The following is a 20,542-nucleotide window of genomic DNA, read 5'->3' as shown; positions in this document are numbered from 1 at the left end:
CCGAAAAAGGACTAAGGGCAATAAAAAGATTATGATGTCCACCACCCTCAAATTAAAGCCAATAAAAATAATAAGTTTTCCCCCTCACTATTCAAAAGTAGATCATTCCTATGAAACATTTCATAAGCTGAAATGGCATAAAGCAAAGAAGTAATTACTATTAATGCATGTGGAATTTTGAGCATTCCCCAGACTGCAAAAATGATCTACCAAATTATACCAAATTACACATAAAATCTAAAATAACACCAACATATAGTAAAAACAATGCCACTGTCACTACTTGGGGGGTGCACTGCCTCTAAGACGGCTCACGGCAAAAGAAACACCAAATGCTGTTTTTGCTTTTTGCCTGTTTACGTAGGATTTCTTTCAGTTAATGAAGACAGGTACTAATGTAGGTCTTTCATAAAATCAAAGTGGTATAGCACAGACTTTTGGAAAGCAGGTGATACCTGTTTTATTTAATATGTTTCTTATCAATGGATATTATATCTTGATTGGATTGTAAATACGCAAAAGCCTAAAGGTGAAAGAAATAAGTTAGAGAGTATTGGTATCCTTAATCAATTTGAAGGTTTAAGGCTAAATCTCACATACAGTTCAAAGAACAAGCTTTAATTCGTCCTAGTATAAGTGGAAACAATTTAGAATTATTTTAAAAGAAACCAAAACATACACCAAACTTTTAAGAAAGTACTATTCTGTGCTCATCTTAATTAAATAAAACTCAATTTTTGGATTAAACTATTTTAAGATTGCACATATCAGAGTCCCTGATTTTTGCACTTAAAGTCAAACGTCCAAGAAAATATAAATGAAAGGGGTGGGGGGACTTGATCTGTAGCCTTAGGGACATTTTTTAAGATTTATTTATTTTAATTAATTTCAAGAATACAGTACATTGGTTAGACATCTATATAGTTTATAAATTGATCCCCCCAATTGCTCTCTCCCTCTCCCGCGCCTCCACCTAGCCAACATATTAATGCCGACTGCATTCCCTATGCCGTGCTCCCCATCCCCATGACCATCTAGTAACTACTAATTTGTACTTCTTTAACTCTTCATCTCATTCTCTCATCCCCCTCCCCCTTCCCCCTCCCCTCTGTCCATTACCAAATTGTCCACTATATTCGTGAGTCTATTTTTGATTAGCGTGTTCTTTTTGTTCCTTAGCTTTCGCATATAAGTGAAATCATATGGTATTTATCTTTCTCTATCTGACTTATTCCATTCAGTATAATAACCTCTATGTCCATCTATGCCATTGTAAATGGTAGGATTTCATTTTTTTTAATGGCTGAGTAATATTCCATTGTATATATGAACCATAATTTCTGTATCCAATCGTCTGTTGATGGACATTTAGGTTGCTTCCGTATCTTGGCCATTGTCAGTTGTGCTGCCATGAACATAAGTGTGATTCGATCTTTACAGATTATTGTTTTGGTTTTCTTTCGTTAAATACCCAGAAGTGCAATTGCTGGGTCAAAAGGTATATCCATTTTTAATTTTTTGAGAAACCTCCATACCGTTTTCCATAGCGATTGTAGCAATTTGCATTCCCACTAACAATGGACAAGGGTCTTTTCTCCGCATTCTCACCAACACTTGTTTTTCGATTTATTGATGATAGTCATTCTGACAGATGTGAGGTAATATCTTTTTGGTTTTAATTTGCATTTCTCTGATGATTAGTGACCTTGAGCATCTTTTCATATGTCTCTTAGCCATCCGTATTTCCTCTTTGGAGAAGTATCTGTTCAGGTCTTCTGCCCATTTTTTTATTAGATTGTTTGGGGTTTTTTTTGTTGTCGAGTTGTATGAATTCTTTATATATTTTGGATATTAACCCCTTATCGGATGTTTCATTACCAAATATCTTCTCCCAATCAGTCTGTTGTCTTTTTGTTTTGTTGATGGTTCCCTTTGCTGTACAAAAACTTTTTAGTTTGGTGTAATCCCATTTGTTTATTTTTTCTTTTGTTTCCCTTGGCCAGGGAGATATATCTGAAAAGAAATTCCTGTTAGTAATATCAGAGAGTTTACTGCCTATGTTTTCTTCGAGAAGTTTTTATGATTTCAAGTCTTAAATTTTAAGTCTTTAATCCATTTTGAGTCTATTCTTGTATACAGTGTAAGAAGGTAGTCTGGCTTTTTTTTTTTTTTTGCATGTATCTGTCCAATTTTTCTAACACCATTTATTGAAGACAGTCTCTTCAATAAATGGGACTTTTTTTGTTTAAGCCACATGCCTATAGAAAGGAGAGGTTTGCCGTCTGGTATTTGCATTCTTCATAACTGTCCATAATCTGTAGACTGATTATTGACCGTGGGTTATACTTTCGGTCTTGGAAAGTTAAAATGAACCACACATCTTCTCATACACAAATGTTTTTGCACCCTTTTCAACCCCAGAAGTATCATCATTAGATGCATTTATCCAAAATTAATGGAGTTGACAAGAAGTAGCTTTCTTTCACATCTAAGTGTGACTCAAATTGAAACCAAGAGACCTTCACAGAAAGTCACTTAGATCCTTGGTCTGAGTGGATTTTTTACTTTTTACTACAGGATGAGCTCAAGGTCATGCTAAAATGGAATTTCCAGGGGGAGAAAATATTAACTATTTACCTCTTAAGCCTTTGGAGGAAAAATTCCATTCCATTTGAAGAATGGGAGATTCAACATGTCAGCAATCTTCCGTTCCTGCTTTATTAATGATTTAATATATCTACAAAAACTTAATAAATTACAGAAAAGGCTTATAATGATCTTTCGGACCATTTTTATTTGTCAAGTACTTTTTTTCATAGACCATTGTTTGTTAGATGTTTTTATATCCTGTTCTCCCTTAACAGAGCTATAGAAAAATATTTCCTCTAACATATTTTTTTAAAAAGCATGTTTCTATAAAATATTAACACATAATGATATGTATGCAACCAGATTAATTTTAAAAAATACAAAAGTTGGACCCATCGTTTAAAACCTAATAATCTCCTAGGACATATAAACAGTTTTAGAAATACACTGAGTGTTACTCCCTAGTAAAGATCATGACCCATCTAAGGTAACAGTTTTTGCAAGCCTGTTTAGATACAATGTGTATTTTTATAATGCTACATGGTAAAAATGAATACAACCAAATGTAGTCACATCACAAAGAAAAAAGACTGCTACCATTTACCAGGCCGGTGAGTTTATTCATGCTGGCACATGTGTCTATGGGTGCCTTGTGGTTTTATCCTCATGCTTACAATTCACCCTAGACAGTGCCTGACCTCTTCTCTAGGCCTTCGGCAAAGACCTTAGGAAGGCTGCCCCATGTCTGAATCTGCAGGATTGGATGGGAAACTCAGGGGATGGACTCAGGATGTCTACCGGTGGTCCCCGATGTTTGCAACAAGCAGAGGCAGCATCCTGTGTGTCTCCTAAGTCTTTGTCTGCACCTTCACCTCTCTCCTGAGCCCTGAGTTTCTACCAGCTGCCTACAGGCTGTCTCCACCTTGGGCAGTTCAGAATTTGCCTAAAACTGGGTGCATCACTTCCCCGCACCACCAAGTCTGCTCCAATGCTCCAGGTCTCACCGCCCACAAAGGTGCCCCAGCCAGAAACCTGAGTGTCAGCTAGTGACCACTCACCTTGGTGTGTCCAGAACCTTCCCTGGTTTTGCACTGACAATCTCATGTCCTGGGAAATGCCTTTATCCCAATTTGGGAACAAGTTGGCATCCTGGAGTCAGCTGAAATGCTGCCCTCTCCCTTACACCATGTCTAGTCAGTCACCAAGTCCTGCCAACTGCTGCTCCCTTCAGGACCTCCCTGCTCGCTCCACTGCTCTTTTCCCCACTCCCACGACTTTAGGTCGGGGCCGTTTCTCACCCAGGCCGTCATGGGCTCCTACCCATCTCCCTCTGCCCCCACTCTCATCCGATCATCCGCTGTGCCCGCTGCAACCAAAGAGACCTTTCTAAAGAGCGATCTCATCGTGTAGGCAGGCGCATATACCCACACGCTGTAGCTTAACCCCTTTTGGTGGGTCCACTTGGCCTTCAGACACCGAGGCTTGATGGTAGCCCGTGAGGCCCGTCCTTATCAGATCCCTCCTTAACTTTCTACTTCCCAGATTTGGGCTGAATTAGTTACAGCTTTTTTCAAGAACTCACTCTCGCCTCTGAGGCTTTGCAGACGCTGCTCTCACTATCCTGCTTCTTCCCCAGCGTAGCTTAGCTTCTCCCTTTCCTGGGGGACCAAGCACCATGGCACCCTTCTCAGGGAGGCTTCCATGACACCCCTGCCTGCCGCCTGCCCCCATCTTAAGGCATCTCCTTTCTGAGCTCCTACAGTGCCCCCTGCTTATCTTCATCAGCGCACGAAGCCCACATACCCCAAATACCAGTAGACTTTAGGGGCAAGAGCCTTATTTGTCTTTCTGTCCGACTCAGTGCCTTGCACCTGCAGGTGCTCTGTAGCTATATTTTGTTAACGAAGACACCCAGGAGCACCAGCCTGAGAGACGGACACCGAGTTCCAGCGCTGTGACCTTTGGACTGTGACGTCCTTGCTCTGAGCTTCCATCTTCTCACTTGTAAACTGAGGGTTTTGGTCTGATGACTAAGAGACTACAACTTTAACGTTACGATCACACGTTTCTTCCCATCTTGCCAGTCATTCCAAAGAAGAAGGGATAAGCCGTCTCAGAATAGCTTTGCAGCTAGAGCCAGAGCGTTTACTGCAGTGAAATTCTAGTTGGATGATGTGTCTTCTCACATTTGGGGCAAAGATGCTGTTGTAAAATTTTATTTTGGGTTCCAGCAGAAGATCTGGTCATTTAAATGCTGCCAAGACAACTCCCTTTAATGTACCAGCCCTATTTGGTAAATAAATCCCCTTGTTTGCCTCTGTGAAGAGATGCATGTGTGAGCACACACAGTGAATGGTGTTTTATAGGAAAGGGAGCACTCCGACAGCATAAGTACAAAGGTCCATAGCGTCCAATTTTACGTGGTTTGGCTTTTTCTCACCAGACTAAGTCTCATTGCCCTTTACGCCAATGTAGAAGGAAGCAAAGGCCTGAGCCATCCGTCTAGACAGGATCTGTTTCAGAACTCAATCATGTCTACAGCCGGATCGGTGTTCACACGCCGAACATCGGCCAACGTGCAGGTCTCCCATCTGAGTAAGCCCCTTAAGGTCAGTTCCAGCAACCTCTGTAGAACTGTAGGATTCGTGGATAAACGTCACATCACTGCTTATTGCATTTCTGCAATATTTCGATGTGCTAGGCACTGTTCTAGCTGCCAGAGAACCAACCAGTTGGTAAATGAGAAACGAGGCGCCTGTCTCATGGCATTTATCGCATGGAAGGGGCCGCAAGCCGCAAGTCAGCAAATCGAAATAGGAGGTGGCGACAGTGAGTCCCGCAAATGCGACGAGACAGGGTGACGCGAACGGTGACGGCTGACGGCGCAGCGTCACGGGGCGGGGCTCAGCGGTTCCGAGTGTTAGCGAAGACCTCGTTCAAGGGGCGGCGTTGGCGCTACAGGGCTTCGGGAACGGGAAGGAAGCCCCGTGAGACGTGGGGGCAGAGCGTTCCCGGGAAGGAGCCAGCACGTGCAGGTTCCCGAAGGCAGGAAGGAGAGGGTTCAGGAAGGAGACACCGGAGCCCAGCGCGTGACGGGGAGCGCACTGGCAGGTGACTCAGGAGACGTGGACAGGGCCACATTCCAGAGGTTCGTGAATGTCGCCTCGGAGAGTGGGGCCTTATTCTACGTCTAGTCGGGAGCTGTGGGGAGGTGTAAGCTGAGTGCCTCAGGATGCTTTTTTAAAAATAAATAAATAAATAAATAAAAGTTCACCCTAGATGAGTAATGAAGAATCGCGGATTGTAGGAGGTGAAGAATTAAACAAAGACCAGATCGGAGGCTGTCGTGGCGACCCGCGCTCAAGATGCTGGTGGCTTTGACAAGGGCGGGACAGGGAAAAGGAGCGCACGGAGATGGATCAGGTCTGGTCGGCAAGCGAAGCTCGCAGATCTCGCTCAGGGTTCGGGTTGGGGAATAGAAGGAGGAATCAGATAACTCACGGGCTGTTGCATTGTGTGGCCTCTTTATCTTGAGTAGTATTTTTCCCTTGGAGATGGGAAAGCCAGGAGCGGGTGGGGGAGAATCCTGTTTTGACCATAGGGAAGTGTGTATGAGATGCCCAAGTGGAATTATAAGGAGGCAGTTGGAAAGATACTTAATATTATTATATTTAGATTGGTCTGTTGGTTTTTGGCCAGGACCAGCTTTAGCCTAATAAACTTCAAACACTGATTTTATTTATCTTTCAGCTACAGGCAGCTAGATTTACTGCCATAGTGACAATTGTACAATTGAGACCGATAACATCTGCCTCTTCTTGTTTGCGCCTTCCTTTCCGTACCCCCGAGCTCCTCGTGAGATGACCGAGACATTCCGAGGCAAAGAAACTTGCACCGATTTCTTTGAACTCTCTCCTTACAGTTCCTACTTTCAATTATGAAAAAAAAAAAAATTGTAATTGGATAAAAGTGAAAATGAAGATGGTCTGTTTCTTCACTAATATAGTTGGGTCTGTATTACAGATTGGTCAGTTCTACCCTCCGAAGCCATTTTTATTAGATATGTGTTTTTGTTTTGCTTTTTAACCGGTCGCGTGTTCATGTGGGACAGGGACAGAGGCGCAGAGTGGCAGTGTGGAGTGGGGTGTGGGCGCTCTTGACGAAACTTGTCCGTAACTCTGTCAGAGTACAGATTAGACCATTATTCTTTCCCCACGATCACAGTTTTTGCATGTTTCTTGTCACTGAGTCCTATCTCTAAGAGCATTAAAAGATTAAGACTAACCTGGTATTGTCACACCCTCTGTGAACCATACTCCACGTGCTCTGTTTAGCAAAATGAAGTTAGAACGGGGAAAACGATGGTGTCACTAATAACAGCGATGGATAGGTTTTTACTAATTTGAGCTAAAACAAAATGGGTTTTCTTACTTCTGGCTTCTAATAATGTTCCCCGTAGCTCTTGGGAAAGAATCCCACAGCTTTTCTGTCTTAAGAGGGGGAGGAGCACCACCCCGCATCTTAAGAGACTCCAGGAGCCATTGGCATATCTTCCAAGGAAATAGCAAGGCAGGCCACCCTCCGCCCTGGTTTCTCAACTGTGTCATGAGGCCCAAGGAGGCAGCCACAGGCTGACCCAGGTGCTAGCGTAGGCTGTCTAGCAAGCCAGCAAATCAGCACATTCCTGAATTTGTTCCCTTTGGGGCCATCTCCTGGGCCCCAGGGTCTCGTGTACTTACTGGAAACATTGAAAGTTGCCATCTTGGCAGTAGCACTGATTCTCGAGGGTGGCTTCTTGAAGTAGTGGGGCTAAATGAGATGTTGAAGGCCAGGGAGGCTGGAAGAGAGAAAGGCATTCCAGAGGTCAGCGGCAACAAACCAAACACCATGGAATCCAAAGTGAGACGACTGTATGATATAGAGATCATTGACAAGTTCATGAACTACTGTGGTAAGCCAGTGACTTCTGAAGTTACATTTGGCCAGACAGGCTTCGAGCGTCTGTGGTGAGCGGATGAAGGAGACAGTTGGCATCACTGCCTGTTGCCGGGGTAATGGAGCCCCAGCGAGCCGTACTGTGCTAGAAAAAGTGTAGGACCCAACAGGTCCCTGTCTGGTAATCATTTCCCCAGACATTCCTGCTGCCGCTCATCGGTGATCGTCCAGCATCTGTTTTTTTTTACTATTGCATAAAGTTTCGTTTCAGTTTCTGACAGTGTGTATTTCAGATTTCCTAAATGCTTCACATTCTTTCTCTTCTGCCAGCAGCTTGAATGGGCAGGTTGCCTATTTCTAGGGGGAGGATAGCTTTGTTTGTTTTGGACCTTAACTGTTTCCTTGGACCTTCATGATGCGTGATGAGGAAAGCAAATGGCTTTTGTTTTATATGCTGAAGAATGTATTGTGACCAGTCCTCATACACCTAGAGCTGAAAAGAGCTATAGGGGTGAGCCTAAATAAGACCCCAAAATGAACCACTTTGGAAGGTTTCGCTTTCATATCTCTGAGTAGCTAAATATCTGAGGAAATGCAAATGTTTTGCAGTGGGCGTATGTTTGTGTCCTTGGAGTGAAATAGGGAAGCCAAGTGGAAAATGAACCAAACCAGAGAAACTGCCAGCAGTCCAGAAGACTTAGAGACGTTTCTTAGTTTTAAAAAGGGATGCATTTTTAATTTGTATAAAAGTCAAAGCATTTTTTTAACGTGTTGAGAGTGCACCGACTCATGTCTGTGGAAGTCAGTCACAAATTCACCAGTTTCCTATTTTGGTTTCTCCCACCAAAGATCTCGTATGTTTTAAGGGAGTTTGAGATTCAATTCAATAAGATGTTTTCGATATAGCTATGTATATATGTATATATTACCACTAATATGTGGTTACCTATCAACATTTATTATGTATCTGCTAGATGTTGGGAACAAAACTTGCACATGTAACAACTATCCCCACTTTCGAGGCAAGGAAATTGAAGTTTTTTAAGCCGTAAGTGACTTTCATAAGTTCTGACAGAGCTAGGCTCAAACTAGGTAAAGTCTCCTGGCCTCAAGACCTAACTTTGGCTTCCTTTCATCTTCCCTTATTAATTAGTAGCCGTGCGTAAATAAAAGGAACCCAGACACAGCCAGTCTTTATACTCACAGTGGTATCTGGGTTTCAGGCAGAAGAACCCTCACTTAACAGGGCCCTGCTCAGAGAATTCAATAACTTGCTGTGCTGTCCAATGTTATAGCCACTAGCCACAGAGAACTATTCAGTTAAAATCAAATGAAGTTAAAAATCCAGTGTCTTAGTTGCCACTAGCCACATTTCAAGCACTGATTAGACACCTGTGGCTAGTGACTCTGTGTTGGATGGTTCAAGTACAGAATATCTCCATCACCAGAGAACGTTCTGCTGCACAGCACTGCCAGCTTGAGACGTCGGTCCAACCCACAGAGTTTTTTCTTCCGTGGTCCCTGTATATCTGTTGACAAGTGATGCGTATTTGGCCTGACCTAACAGCTTCACTCTGCTGTGTCCATGCCCTGTGTCTGTCTGTAAACTTCATAGTGTGCTCACTTTTTCTTTCAAGGAGGAAGTCGGTCGGATATGGAAGATGGAGCTGATGAAAGAGTCGGATGGGCTGGGAATTCAGGTTAGTGGAGGCCGAGGATCAAAGCGCTCACCTCACGCTATCGTTGTCACTCAAGTGAAGGAAGGAGGTGCTGCTCACAGGTGACTAGATAACCCCCCCCCCTTTCTCTTCCTCCCCCTCCTCCTCTCCCTTCCCTTCCCTCCCCCTGGGCGCTAGGACCCTTCCACTCAGCCAAAGCCCTGGTGGTCACAGTTCGTAAGGATCACGCTGGAGCACAGAAGGAAATCAGGCGTGAGCAGTTCTAATTAAATACACCCCTGAGCACAGGAAGTGGCTCATGGCTGGCGATACCACTGCCTCCGCCAAACCGTGAAGAAGAGGTTGGATTTCTGTCTCGTCCAGTTTGAGTTTCCAGTGAATGTCACTCACGTACACTAACGTTGGGGGTGCCGGCAATACGTGGTTACGCATCAGGACCGTGCCATGCAGCAGGTCACCGCACGTGCGGCGTGCTAACTCGCATACGTCCGGGGCTAATGACTTGGCAAAGCGATTGGCTTTCAATGTGACCACAGTCCACCTGCTGCGTCCGGATCTGTCAGGTCTCTCGGGATTCCGCGCACACCTACATACGTGTGTCTCTGTCGTGCAGGTGTTGGGGGCGGGAAGTAATGGTGAATTTTTCTCCCTCTGGACTGAAAACAATTCATACTTCAGAGCTTTTTTTTAATCTGGACAGTTATCTGAAGTAGAAAGAGGGACAGCTCTGAGGCGGAGCTTGTCCCAAAAAGGAGCCCGTACAGGGATGTAGCTGTCCCTCAGTGTGAGGCGTGCTCTTGCCAGGCTAGCCGATCGCTCCCGCATGCAGTAAGTCCTCTCTTAACCTCATCGATAGGTGAAACGTGAAATGAAACCAGTTTTACCAGAGGCTGATTGATGTGAACAAGAGTTCAGTTTCTAGAGCATCTCATTGACATTATAATGATGTAGAATGAAATGCCATTATTTGAGGACATGCTGTGCGTAGGGTGTGTACCCTTTGCAAGGCGCGGTGGGGCGTGCACGTCATGTGGCACGCCCACGTGTATCTAGTAGGCGTACAAGGGTAGGGTTTCACTGACGAGGGAGGTGAATGTAGTCCGGAATTTATAGCGTTTGGATACTAAGGAAGATAGGGCCGACCAGAGCCGTGTGGGCCTGCCCAGGACCGAGAGGGCACTCAAAAATATATCTCATGGGGTGGAGTCAGAGGAGGTGGAGGTATTCAGTCTGAAGAATGGAAAATCGAGGAGAGGACCAGGGCACAAACTGTCCAAGTGTTTCATGTTCATCTGTCTAACTAGAAAGTAGTATGCTCATAACTAAAGTAGAGGTAAGATTAGCGACCCTTGTCATTTATCTTGGTCGCAGTAATTATTAAAGAATTAAGACCTTAGATCGTTTTTATCCAGAAGAGCATCATTAAATGTCCCAAATGATGTATGCTATAAGGATGCCCCAGCAAGCAGCCATTCTCCCATTAACCCTGGCTGTCAGGTTCTAGCCTGTCTGTGGAAAGCTGGCAGTCAGGAAATTCCTGTGCCCAGAGAGGAGACGCTCACGTAGAACTGTTCTTGTCCTTCCTCTCCCTGAGCTGTCTCTGGTGAGTCTCACATTCCTTATCGCCCTTGGCCTGGACTTGTGTGTGTGTGCCTCTCTCCGCCTCCGAGGAGTATAGTTCGCGTGTGGGCTTTCTCGTCACTAATAGGAGAAGAGTGAGACAGAGTTAAAGCGGGACAGAAAAGGGGGGCGCAGGGATGGTCTTGAAGGTGCTGTGGATAAAGGAACCCAGGGGCGCGGACCAGAACCGTGGCATTCTTCTTCTCGAAGCCCTCCCCTCCAGAGAGGCGCGCGCACACACCCGGAGGTCCCCGCCGTCTGTTCTCTGTGGTCTGCGTGGTGTTTGTTCTCTAGTTCGCGTCTCTTTCCGTCCCAAACAACCGTGAGATCCTTAGCATTTGAGAGACGGAAGCAGAGGGAGCTGTACGTCTCTTGTGCCTTTTATCTTCCGTTAAAGCTTAAATTTAGGATGCACGCCCTAGAGGACAGAGAGAGAGAGAGAGAGAGAGAGAGAGAGAGAGAGAGAGAGAGAGAGAGAACTAGTGAGGAGGAAAGAGTGGAGAGAAATTGGTTGATTTGTTGAAAGGAAGTGAGAGGGAGAAAGTCTGGATTAGGGAAATACAGAGGTGGGTGGATCTGGGAGTATTGGAGACATGCATGCCCCATGGGTGAACCCCGGGTGCCTTCAGAGGGGAGAGGGGAAGCCTAGACTTAGGGTCACTCAGACACACCAGCTCTCCCATCCCATATTTAGCAATGGAGACAAAAAGCATCAGGCACCTTTGGGATCATGGGAGACCAGACCCTTGGAGGCTCAGTCGGAACCCACAGGACTGTTGCACCATGAATGAGGGGGCCTGCCCTATGCTGTGGCTTAGTATGCCTCCCCAGACCCTCCGCCCACCCTCGGGGAGCCAGTTCCCGTGACGACTGGGTCTCCTGCCAGCCCAGCGGAAGCTCCAAATCAACTGTGATTTGATCGAACAGAAATTTAAAAACAATATGTTTGTACACCTACGTTGGTAGGCCAGGTCTGATATCTACAACAGCAAGAAATTAGCTTCTTTACTTTTGTGTTTATCTTTCTGCTGATGAAGCTGGGCTGTGGGGATCTCAAGGATGAAAGAGGAGCCAAGAGACTTTATCCTCAACGTCCTGTAACTCGGGGAGGGGCCAAGGGAGGTGGACAGACACAGGCAGTGTAGCGCATAGCGGCCACAGAGGAAATCTGGCCATGGGCATGTCCCTTAGAAGGGAGAGAGGGCGTGGGTTAGAGACGGATTCCTGGCAAGTTTAGGAGACCTTCGCCCGTTTGAGGTTTAGCTCAGGGAATCAGCTGATGACTCCGCCACGAGGGTAGGAGGATAGCAGGTAGAATTGAGAAAAGAATGACTTGCCTATTTTAAAACTTTGGGGCCTGGGTTCCTCTCTCATTGTGTCCACCTGGATGGAATATTTCATTGACGTTGGTGCCAGGTTACAGAGTGGTAACTTAGGCATGTGCCTATTACAAGGTGACCCCCTGAAACGATGGAGCGTTTCGCTCCTCTGAGTGGGACTCCAGACCCAGCTGGACCAAAGAATAAAGCGGCCCCATCCCAACTGTCTCTGGTCTTCCTATTTCCTCTTTAGCCTGGTTTTAACTGCCACCTCTCATGACCCTCCCCAGCTCCAGAAAAATGTCCCTTCTGAAGCCCAGAATCTCTTGACAAGGGCATTTTTTCCCATCTGCATTTCCTCAGGGATGGCAGACTGTCCTTAGGAGATGAGCTGCTGGTAATCAATGGCCACTTACTGGTGGGGCTCTCCCATGAAGAAGCCGTGGCCATTCTTCGCTCAGCTACTGGGATGGTTCAGCTGGTCGTGGCCAGCAAGGTAGGTAGTTTCGTTTGCTTTTTTAAAAAATACTTTTAATAGTGATGAACGTGGATTCGAGCCCTCTCCACACCCTCACATACACGCACCCGTGAACTTGTCCATTTATCTTGGGCCATTCAAACAGCCGTGATTGATTCTACAATGCAGGCCCACACGGGGGCCCTTAGCTGAAGTACATTTGATAATTTCGCTTTCTCTTAAGGGTCTATGTAGGTATAGGTAGGAGGTGGGAAAGCAATAATAGGACTAAGGAAAAGGTCAGGATGGTAGGGCGAAGGAAGGACACTGCAGAGAGAGTAGCAGCTCGCCCGGGGAGAACCCGAGGAGGAGACGCGGCAGCCCGCCCGGCAGCGGGGAGATGCGGAGGCGCACGGTCCCCAGGTCCTGGAGGAGGAGAGGCTCCGGCCGGTTCTGAGTCATGGCCTTCACGGAGTGTTGGCGCCAGAGGAACTCTTGTGAATCCTGTTTGTCCGGTGACCAACCCCCTTCCCCACCCCCCACCCTCACCCCTGGCCTCGCTTTCTTCCTCCCCAGTTTTATGAAGGAGATAGTGAGGCAGAGCTGCTCTCGCTGGCTGTCATCTCGCAGTGGCCTGGATGCCGTTACGGGTTTTCGATGCACGGCCAGTGTCTGTCCCTCCGTCATGCAGCCGCCTCTTCTTCCTGAGGCCTAGGGCTGGGACACCCCAGGAGAGTGTTAAGATAGTGCCGGTATCCTGGGCCCCTGGCATCTGCCTGCTTCCTGGGTCTCGGCAGCCTTAGGGCTCTGCGTAAAGCCCACAGCTTTGTGACGAGGAACAGGCACCAGGCTGTCGTGGTTCTGCTCCCCTGTCTCATCGGGCTGTTGATGACGCAGGAACGAGCCAGCGTGACTGGGGAGCTAGTGAAGTGGAGCCATCAGGCTTACTTCTGGTTCGTCCCAGTTTGTCCCAGCTGTAGTTCAGGGAAGAACGGGAGTGAGCAACAGGCTCTTGCCAGTATGGCTCATCCCCACGCCCACCCCCCGTTATCCCTGTTGTTATTTTTGAACCTAGCATCCACAGGTCTCTCTATATTTTTCCCTCTTAGATTGCAAAGTCTATTGTCTATTTAATAAATAGACTAGAAGAATATTTTGATGTGTCGAGTGACCTGAAAAATCTGCCTTCCTCCCTTTACACACCCTTTCCCCCGAACTCTTGACCTGGACTCTCAGGCTTCCAACAAGAATACGGAGCCTTGGCAAAGACGTGGCAGGAGGAGCTGGCACTGAGGTCCCAGAGGCAGAGTTCGAGACGTTCTCCATTCATAGGCCCCCTCCTCCTCTCCCAGAGATACCACTGGGCACCCCAGCATCTCCTCACTAGGCGTGGGGAAGGGGAGCAAAGCCAGGGGTGTTCTCTGTCAGCCCCGCGAATCCCACAAGGAAGGAAATGGCGCAAGGGAAGGAGAAGCAAAGTCCTCATTTGGTCAAACGAGCTGGGAGTTCGAAAAGCATCATCGAATCTTACACACACGCACACGCACACACACACGCACGCACACGCACACGCACAGTCATATGTTTGCACAGCCCACCTCCCCACAGACTAAGCTTAAGAGCACAGGGCTTTCTGGAAAGGCATTATACCATGTCCACCCAACTTTTAGTTCTGCGATGATTTCTTTCTCATGCTAGTTTGGAAATAGGGATGGGGAAATCTCTTCTATGTCAAGCCACTAACAAACACATGGACAGAAAGAAAACATAAAGTAAAAACAAAAAAGGGCCACTCACGGGCAAAACTAATAATTAAGGGGCATACCTCAGATGCTGAAAACAGATTTCGATGCCTGACCTGTGCATGACCTCACTCGCTGACTTACTGGAAGACAGGGCACTAACATGTATCGTGTGCCCACTGGGTGTCAGATGCTTCTTAACTATTATCGAATTCTTAAAATAACTCCCCTGAGACAGGTATTCTTTTTGTTCAGAGGGTGAAGTTAAAATCTAATTGTTTCGCCCAGAGGTCACACAGCGGTGGATGACAGATGCAGATTTTATCCAGGGTCCTTTGGACTTCAGAGTTCATACTCACTATACACCAAGCCTCCCTTTAAGCAAATAAGCCGTAAAGAACACCAGCGGCAGTGGTATTAGCAAAAGATCCTTTGTTCCTGCCAGAGGCTTTGACTTGTAGGGGCACTTGCTGGGGGGTCTTTGTAAAGCCGAGCAACAGTCTCGAGCCAAGAACTGGGTGTCGCATCCAGTTCCCGATTTATGGCCGCGTGGCCATCCATATGGAGTTGCAGCCCTAAAGCTGACCCAGAGGAGTGACACCTTTCACTTCTTCCCATCTTCTGCGTACAGCCCGGCAAAACGCCACCACAGCTGCTACCTGCTGTTTGTTCCCAAACTTCACACCGTCTAAGGTGCTCATCCATGTCGGAGAAAAAAGAAGTCAATCTTTAGGCACCTGATGGCATCTGTTCCTCTTCTTTACCCAACAAGAACAAGTAATCCGCAGGCTTTGTTTGCATATTTTTGAAGAGAAGGAGAGAAAAAAGAGCTTTTGACTCGCCCAATATAAAGAATAATAAAATCGTAAGCTATTGTAGATAATAGTCACCTTGTCACAAAACTTAAAGGTGTTGTTTTAGAAATATAACAGTTATGTTTTTCTGAAGAGGGCGTCTCATGCTTCCATACAAACATTTGCTCACACGTAGGAAGTTAGAAAGTTTTTGCTGAGTGAATGAAATCAGAATATCTGTTTTGATGTTCCTAGAAAGTACATGCATAGCAGTATAGATTTCTCTCATGCTCTTTTCTTATTCTTCTTTTTTATTAACAAGTACTTATGATATCTAATGTAGAAAACCAGAAAAAAAAATAGAGAAGAAAAAGAAGATAAAATTTTTGTGATACCATCATTAGTATTGTCTGTTAGCTGGTGTGTCCTTCCGGATGGGAACCACGTACACGTTTTCATCAAATGGAATCAAACACGGGGAGACGGAGCACAGCTGGAGCTGGTCCCGCCTGGACCGTGGGGCCAGCACGGCCCTTCCAGAGCTGTGTATCTCGAGCAAGTTACTACCTCTCTCCACATCTGTTTTCTCACTTGAGAATGACAATCAGGAAGTTAGGATGATTAAATGAGATATAAAGGGCTCTGAGCAATGTAGCTGGTCACAGCTAGTACTTGGAGAAATGTTCGTCTTTATGGTTTTCACATATTATTACATCCAGTTTGTTATTACATTCCTTATTCATGTAGTTACTACAGATTATTGTTAACCTGTTTCCCCCCCCCCCCCACTAATAAGCACCCTGTGAGAATCTTTCCACGTCAGGAAGAACATTTCTACAGCACCGTTTTTACTGACCATAAAGTATTCTATTCTGTTACTGTTGTGCAGTTACTCGCCAGTTGAGACCTTCATCTTTTTTTTTTTTTTTCTTTTAATGGTCTAGCAGAGTTGACATCACAGGAGCGAACCGAACTCACTTTTTGCTTAATAACTCTTTTTCCTTCCCGTAGGCAAGGTCTCACAGTATAGTATTCACAATTATTGATCTAAAATGAGCTTCAGGTACCTGAAAGGTGAAACCTGCATCAAATGTCACTGTCACCAGGTGCCAACTCAGTAATAGTTTGTCCAGTGTTTAAGATGAGTATTTTTGTTCTCTTTTCTGTCAGCCCCCAAGGAACACGACAGTCAAAACTTTCTGTGTGTTTCTTGCCTTGTAGAAATAGTCAGTGTGGGACAATGAGGGAGGGTATGTTTCTCTTTTTTCTGGTGTTAAGTGTGGGGAGCTCTCAAGCAGGGGAGATGGACAAGTCTAGTTAGATATACATTGCAAAGCGATAACATAAACAGTACAGGATGTTAGAGAAGAACGGAGGGGCAGACGGAACACCTCCCGAGGTGGTCCAGGAAGGCTTGCAGAAGAACGGGATGCTCAAACTTTGCCCAAATAGGCATTAGTCATGAAAGGAAAGGTAGCGTCAGCAGAGGGAGCTGCTGGTAGAAAAGGCAATAGGGCAATGGAGAGCCTGGCGTGTTTGGAAGTCAGTATGGAGCCAGAAGGGAGATTATAGGGAGGTGAGTCTGGAGAGCTGGGCAGAGGCCAGATCTCTAAGGTGCTGGCCTGCTAGTGAGAGGGTTTAAGCTGTATCCTGGGAGCAGGACAGGGCAGGGCATCGAAGGACCATAAGTCCAGAGAACTTGGATCGCCCAAGGAAATATCCATCTATGAAACAGATTCTTCAGGAAAGAAATTGGTTTGGGTTGAAATTGGGTCCACACCTCTGACATTTAAGGTAACCTCGCAAACCTGGAAATGCGGAACATACACTCCATATAGTCTTTGGGTTGGGAGCATATGGCCACCTACAGTTGATGCTGCTAGGTTTTTCCTTGACCTTGACCCGGAACTGCTTGGTGCCATGGGGTAATTCATGGGCTTGTAATTGTGCCCCCACAGGAAACCTCCGCAGAGGACCTGCTGAGGTTAACATCTAAGAGTCTACCTGACCTGACCAGCTCAGTAGAGGACGTGTCCTCTTGGACGGACAACGAAGACCAGGAGCCAGAGGGGGACGAGGACGAAGGAACCGGCTCGTCCGCCATCCAGGGAGCAGTAAGTGTGCCTCCGGTTCGCAGGGCTGCTCTGCCGGAATGATGGTTTCCTGAGGACGTGGGTGGCAGGATCAGACAAAAAAGCTCGAGACAGCGGCCAGAGGCCAGGATGGGAAAAGACCACAGTGCATTCTTTTTATTTCTATTTATTTATTTTGTCAGAATCTTCCAAAGAGATCTGTGAGGGTAATGCTTCTCATTTAAGAAAAATAATTGAAACTGGAAACAGGTTAAGGGAGCAACTGGGTATGAAGTTCAGTGCACATGTCAATTTCTAGGACGTTTATTGTATACTAAGATTTTATTTCTACTTATTGATAGACGCTTGAAAACGATCGTGAATTTAAACTGAGACTGAGAGCTTTGTGGTTGAAAGTAGCATGTTAAAATAACACAGCACCTGTTCAGGCAACGTCGTAGACATGCGTCTTACGATTTTAATCGGGCCGGGATGCGCGCGGCCCGCAGCTCTTCCTCGCAGGGCCTGCGATGCCCGCCGCTCTCGTGGTTGGTGGGCGCATGCGGCCCGGCACGGTCAGGGGTCAGGGCGGCTTTCGATCCGCTGTGGCCGCGCCGTGCTCGGTGGTTGCCCCTCGGCCTCCGGGGCTGAGAGGCGAGCCGTTTGCCGTGTCAGCTCTTGTTAGCCCTTGTTCCCCATCCGGCCCGCGTGGGGATGGTGCCCTCGTTCTGCCGTCCGGATCCCTTAGAATGGCTTCGTCAAGGGTTTCCTTCAGAAAGGTGGTACCGATTTACACTTTCTGCAGTGCCCAGGTGCCATCATCACCAGTGAATGACATTATCTAAACGAAAAAAAGAAAAAATGACCAATTAATCACCTTCGGTTTTATATGCTTCTTATTGTAGTTTTTCCCAAAGGAATTTTGATGCATTCTGTCCAACACACTTTATTTGGGAAACTTTGGGTTGCCTTCAAGGAGAAAGAAATGGCTCCTGGCGCTAATTCTCCACAAGTACACAGGCTACACTGCTGCATTTCTGGGTTTTCTCGGTCATGTCGCCCGGGCTGTCATACACAGATCCCAAACCCAGTATTGTCAATGGAGAAACCCAAGCTGATCTCGCTTTGACAGTTCTCCCCACTCTGTGCCTCGGACACCACCTCACCCCACTTCACTTCTACTCTGTCCCCCTCACAAAGCACTGACGGCGGAGGAGACCCCCGGGCGTCTTCCCAGGCTCACCACCCATGCGTGAACCATTCGTTAGCCATTCCCTTGAGCTGCAACCAGGAGAAGCAGCCCTGAGACACAGCCCTGCAGGGCGGCCAGGAGGTGCGCACCTGGCAGAAGGTGTCTTCTGGGATTTACAGTCCACTCTCTGTGCCTTATAAAGATGCTGAACTACTGAGAAAAAAACATATATATATATATATATATATATATATATATATATATATATATATATATATATATATATTTCTATGTCTACAGTCCAAGACTCTGTTTTGTAATTTTTAAACACAACTGGCCCACCTTAAATGAAAGAAACCTAGTAGTGTGTCAACAGGGTTACACAGCCTTTTATTTCACACATGAGAATGATTAAACCTGCTGCCAGATTCCACTCAGACAGTGACGAGCTTTGCACCTGTAAGCGGTGCTGTGCTCCAAGCACTTAGGCTGAGCCGGCGTAGTCCAAATGCTAAGGACCTGCCAGGAGCACCCTTATGATTTATTTTTCATGGCTACAGTAAACAGCAGTGAGATTTTCCTTTCAGAGGGCTCCAGCCATGCTTAGGATAAAACCATATGGTGAATATCAAGTTCGAGGAATAGAGGCAAAAAAAAACGGGAAAGGGACCGTGAAATCCCACAGTCATTTGAACAGTTGCCAGGGCTGCCACCCCACCCCCCATCACCACGCCTGGTGTGGAAGATTTGCCTGTTTGGTGCCAGAAGTATCTTGAGTCTCACCCTTTCCCCGTATCGACATTTCTTTGAAGATCCTGGTTCATCTGATCGGCCATTCTTCCTCGCGTCTGTCTTCTGCACGTCTGCTCTGCAGAGACAATTTTTAACCCTTTTCCCAGGTGCCCTGAGATAACCTTACCCCCAAAGTTTGCCACGAAGGATCTCATTTTTATCATTATTTTCACATCGCTCTAGTATATCGATAGTCTTTGGAAACAAATGACATTCTGTTTATAGCATTCTGTTTTTAGTCGTTCGATCACTGAAAATGTCAAATCCTAGAAAACGTAGCATTCCTACATGAGCTGCATTTCAAAAAAAAAAAAAAAAAAAAAAAAAAAAAAAGGAAAAGGGCCAAGTGAGAATCTGGCCATGTCATTAACTGTTTAAAATCATTCAGCGGCTCTCAATCACACTGAGGTTAAAATCCCAACTCCTTGACACAGACTGCCATCAGCTCCAGCCGACCTGTGCTGCCTTCTCTGTGATAGATGCTCCCAGTGACCACGCACACCCTCTTAGCACTGTGAGCGCCTCATTCCCCAGGCTACTACGATGTGCTTTTGTACCTGCTGTTCTTTCTACCTAAAAAACCTTTGCCTGCCAAGATCTTTGTGAATCCAGCCCAGTTGTCACTCCTTCCCATAAGTAAACCTTTCTCTGACCTCCAGAGTTATTTATTCTGTGTTCTACGCTTGCATAGCTGAGTGGAGATTTCTGTTATATCATTTACCATCTTGTTTGTATCATTTATCTTTTTTACTTTTCTGTCTTCCTTATTAGATATAAACATTTCAAGGGCAAAGGCCATGATGCCTTAAGCATCGCTCTATCCCTAGGACAGCACAATGCATGGACTATAATAAGGGATGGAAGGGAGGGGAGGATTCTCCTATGAGTTCCTGCCATTCCTGGACCACTTCCCGTCCTTCCCTCGGAGCTCACCTTGTACCCTTATGTCCTTGAGGCACAAGCCTGGGTCCTGAGCCTCTGACTTTTTCACTTCCCTCCTCATGCTCCCTGGGCCCTTCTTCATTTGCTCTTCAGAGAAACTGGGCCCCGCCTCATCTACCACTTAGGACGCCTGCACTCTGGGGCACTGCAGACTGGAAAACCTGGCCTTGCCGTTGACTACAGAATAAAGAAGAGCAATTCTCTTCTGGTCCTTGTGGCCAGTTGAGGGGAACTTGACTCAGTTGCAGTTTTTGCACACTTGGAACCCCAATGGGGTGGTACGGCTGAACCCTTAAGCCTGCAAAGGATGTGAGCTGTGATTCTCCTGCTGTTTGCCTGGATCCTCCTGAAAGGGGAGTCAAGGTTGAAAGTAATTGAGGTAGTTTTGCTTCGAGGTGTGACACATGTG

At 46.3% G+C, this 20,542-nt stretch overlaps 1 protein-coding gene and 1 long non-coding RNA gene across 9 annotated transcripts in view; one reads left to right on the top strand and one right to left on the bottom strand.

Moving 5' to 3' along the window:
* The window catches only part of PDZD2 (PDZ domain containing 2), a 311,190-nt gene that overhangs the window by 228,604 nt on the left and 62,044 nt on the right, over positions 1-20,542 (top strand). For 7 of the 8 annotated variants that reach the window (XM_016138284.2, XM_016138283.2, XM_016138290.2 and 4 more), the window contains 3 exons: positions 9,162-9,304; positions 12,506-12,638; positions 17,094-17,249. In XM_016138284.2, the coding sequence (XP_015993770.2) occupies positions 9,162-9,304; positions 12,506-12,638; positions 17,094-17,249 (432 nt within the window). The remainder of the gene's footprint in view (positions 1-9,161; positions 9,305-12,505; positions 12,639-17,093; positions 17,250-20,542) is intronic. The other variant, XM_016138291.2, reaches the window with a different exon arrangement.
* LOC118606511 lies at positions 7,111-7,747 on the bottom strand. Its single transcript, XR_004952479.1, has 2 exons — positions 7,566-7,747; positions 7,111-7,426 (listed from the first exon to the last, which is right to left on the bottom strand). It is a non-coding gene; the product is annotated as an uncharacterized LOC118606511 (long non-coding RNA).

The sequence above is a fragment of the Rousettus aegyptiacus genome, unplaced genomic scaffold (assembly GCF_014176215.1).
Source record: "Rousettus aegyptiacus isolate mRouAeg1 unplaced genomic scaffold, mRouAeg1.p scaffold_m13_p_8, whole genome shotgun sequence".
NCBI classification, from domain to species: domain Eukaryota; kingdom Metazoa; phylum Chordata; class Mammalia; order Chiroptera; family Pteropodidae; genus Rousettus; species Rousettus aegyptiacus.
Note: the sequence above shows the minus strand (reverse complement) of the source record. Positions and strands in the feature narration are given on the sequence as shown.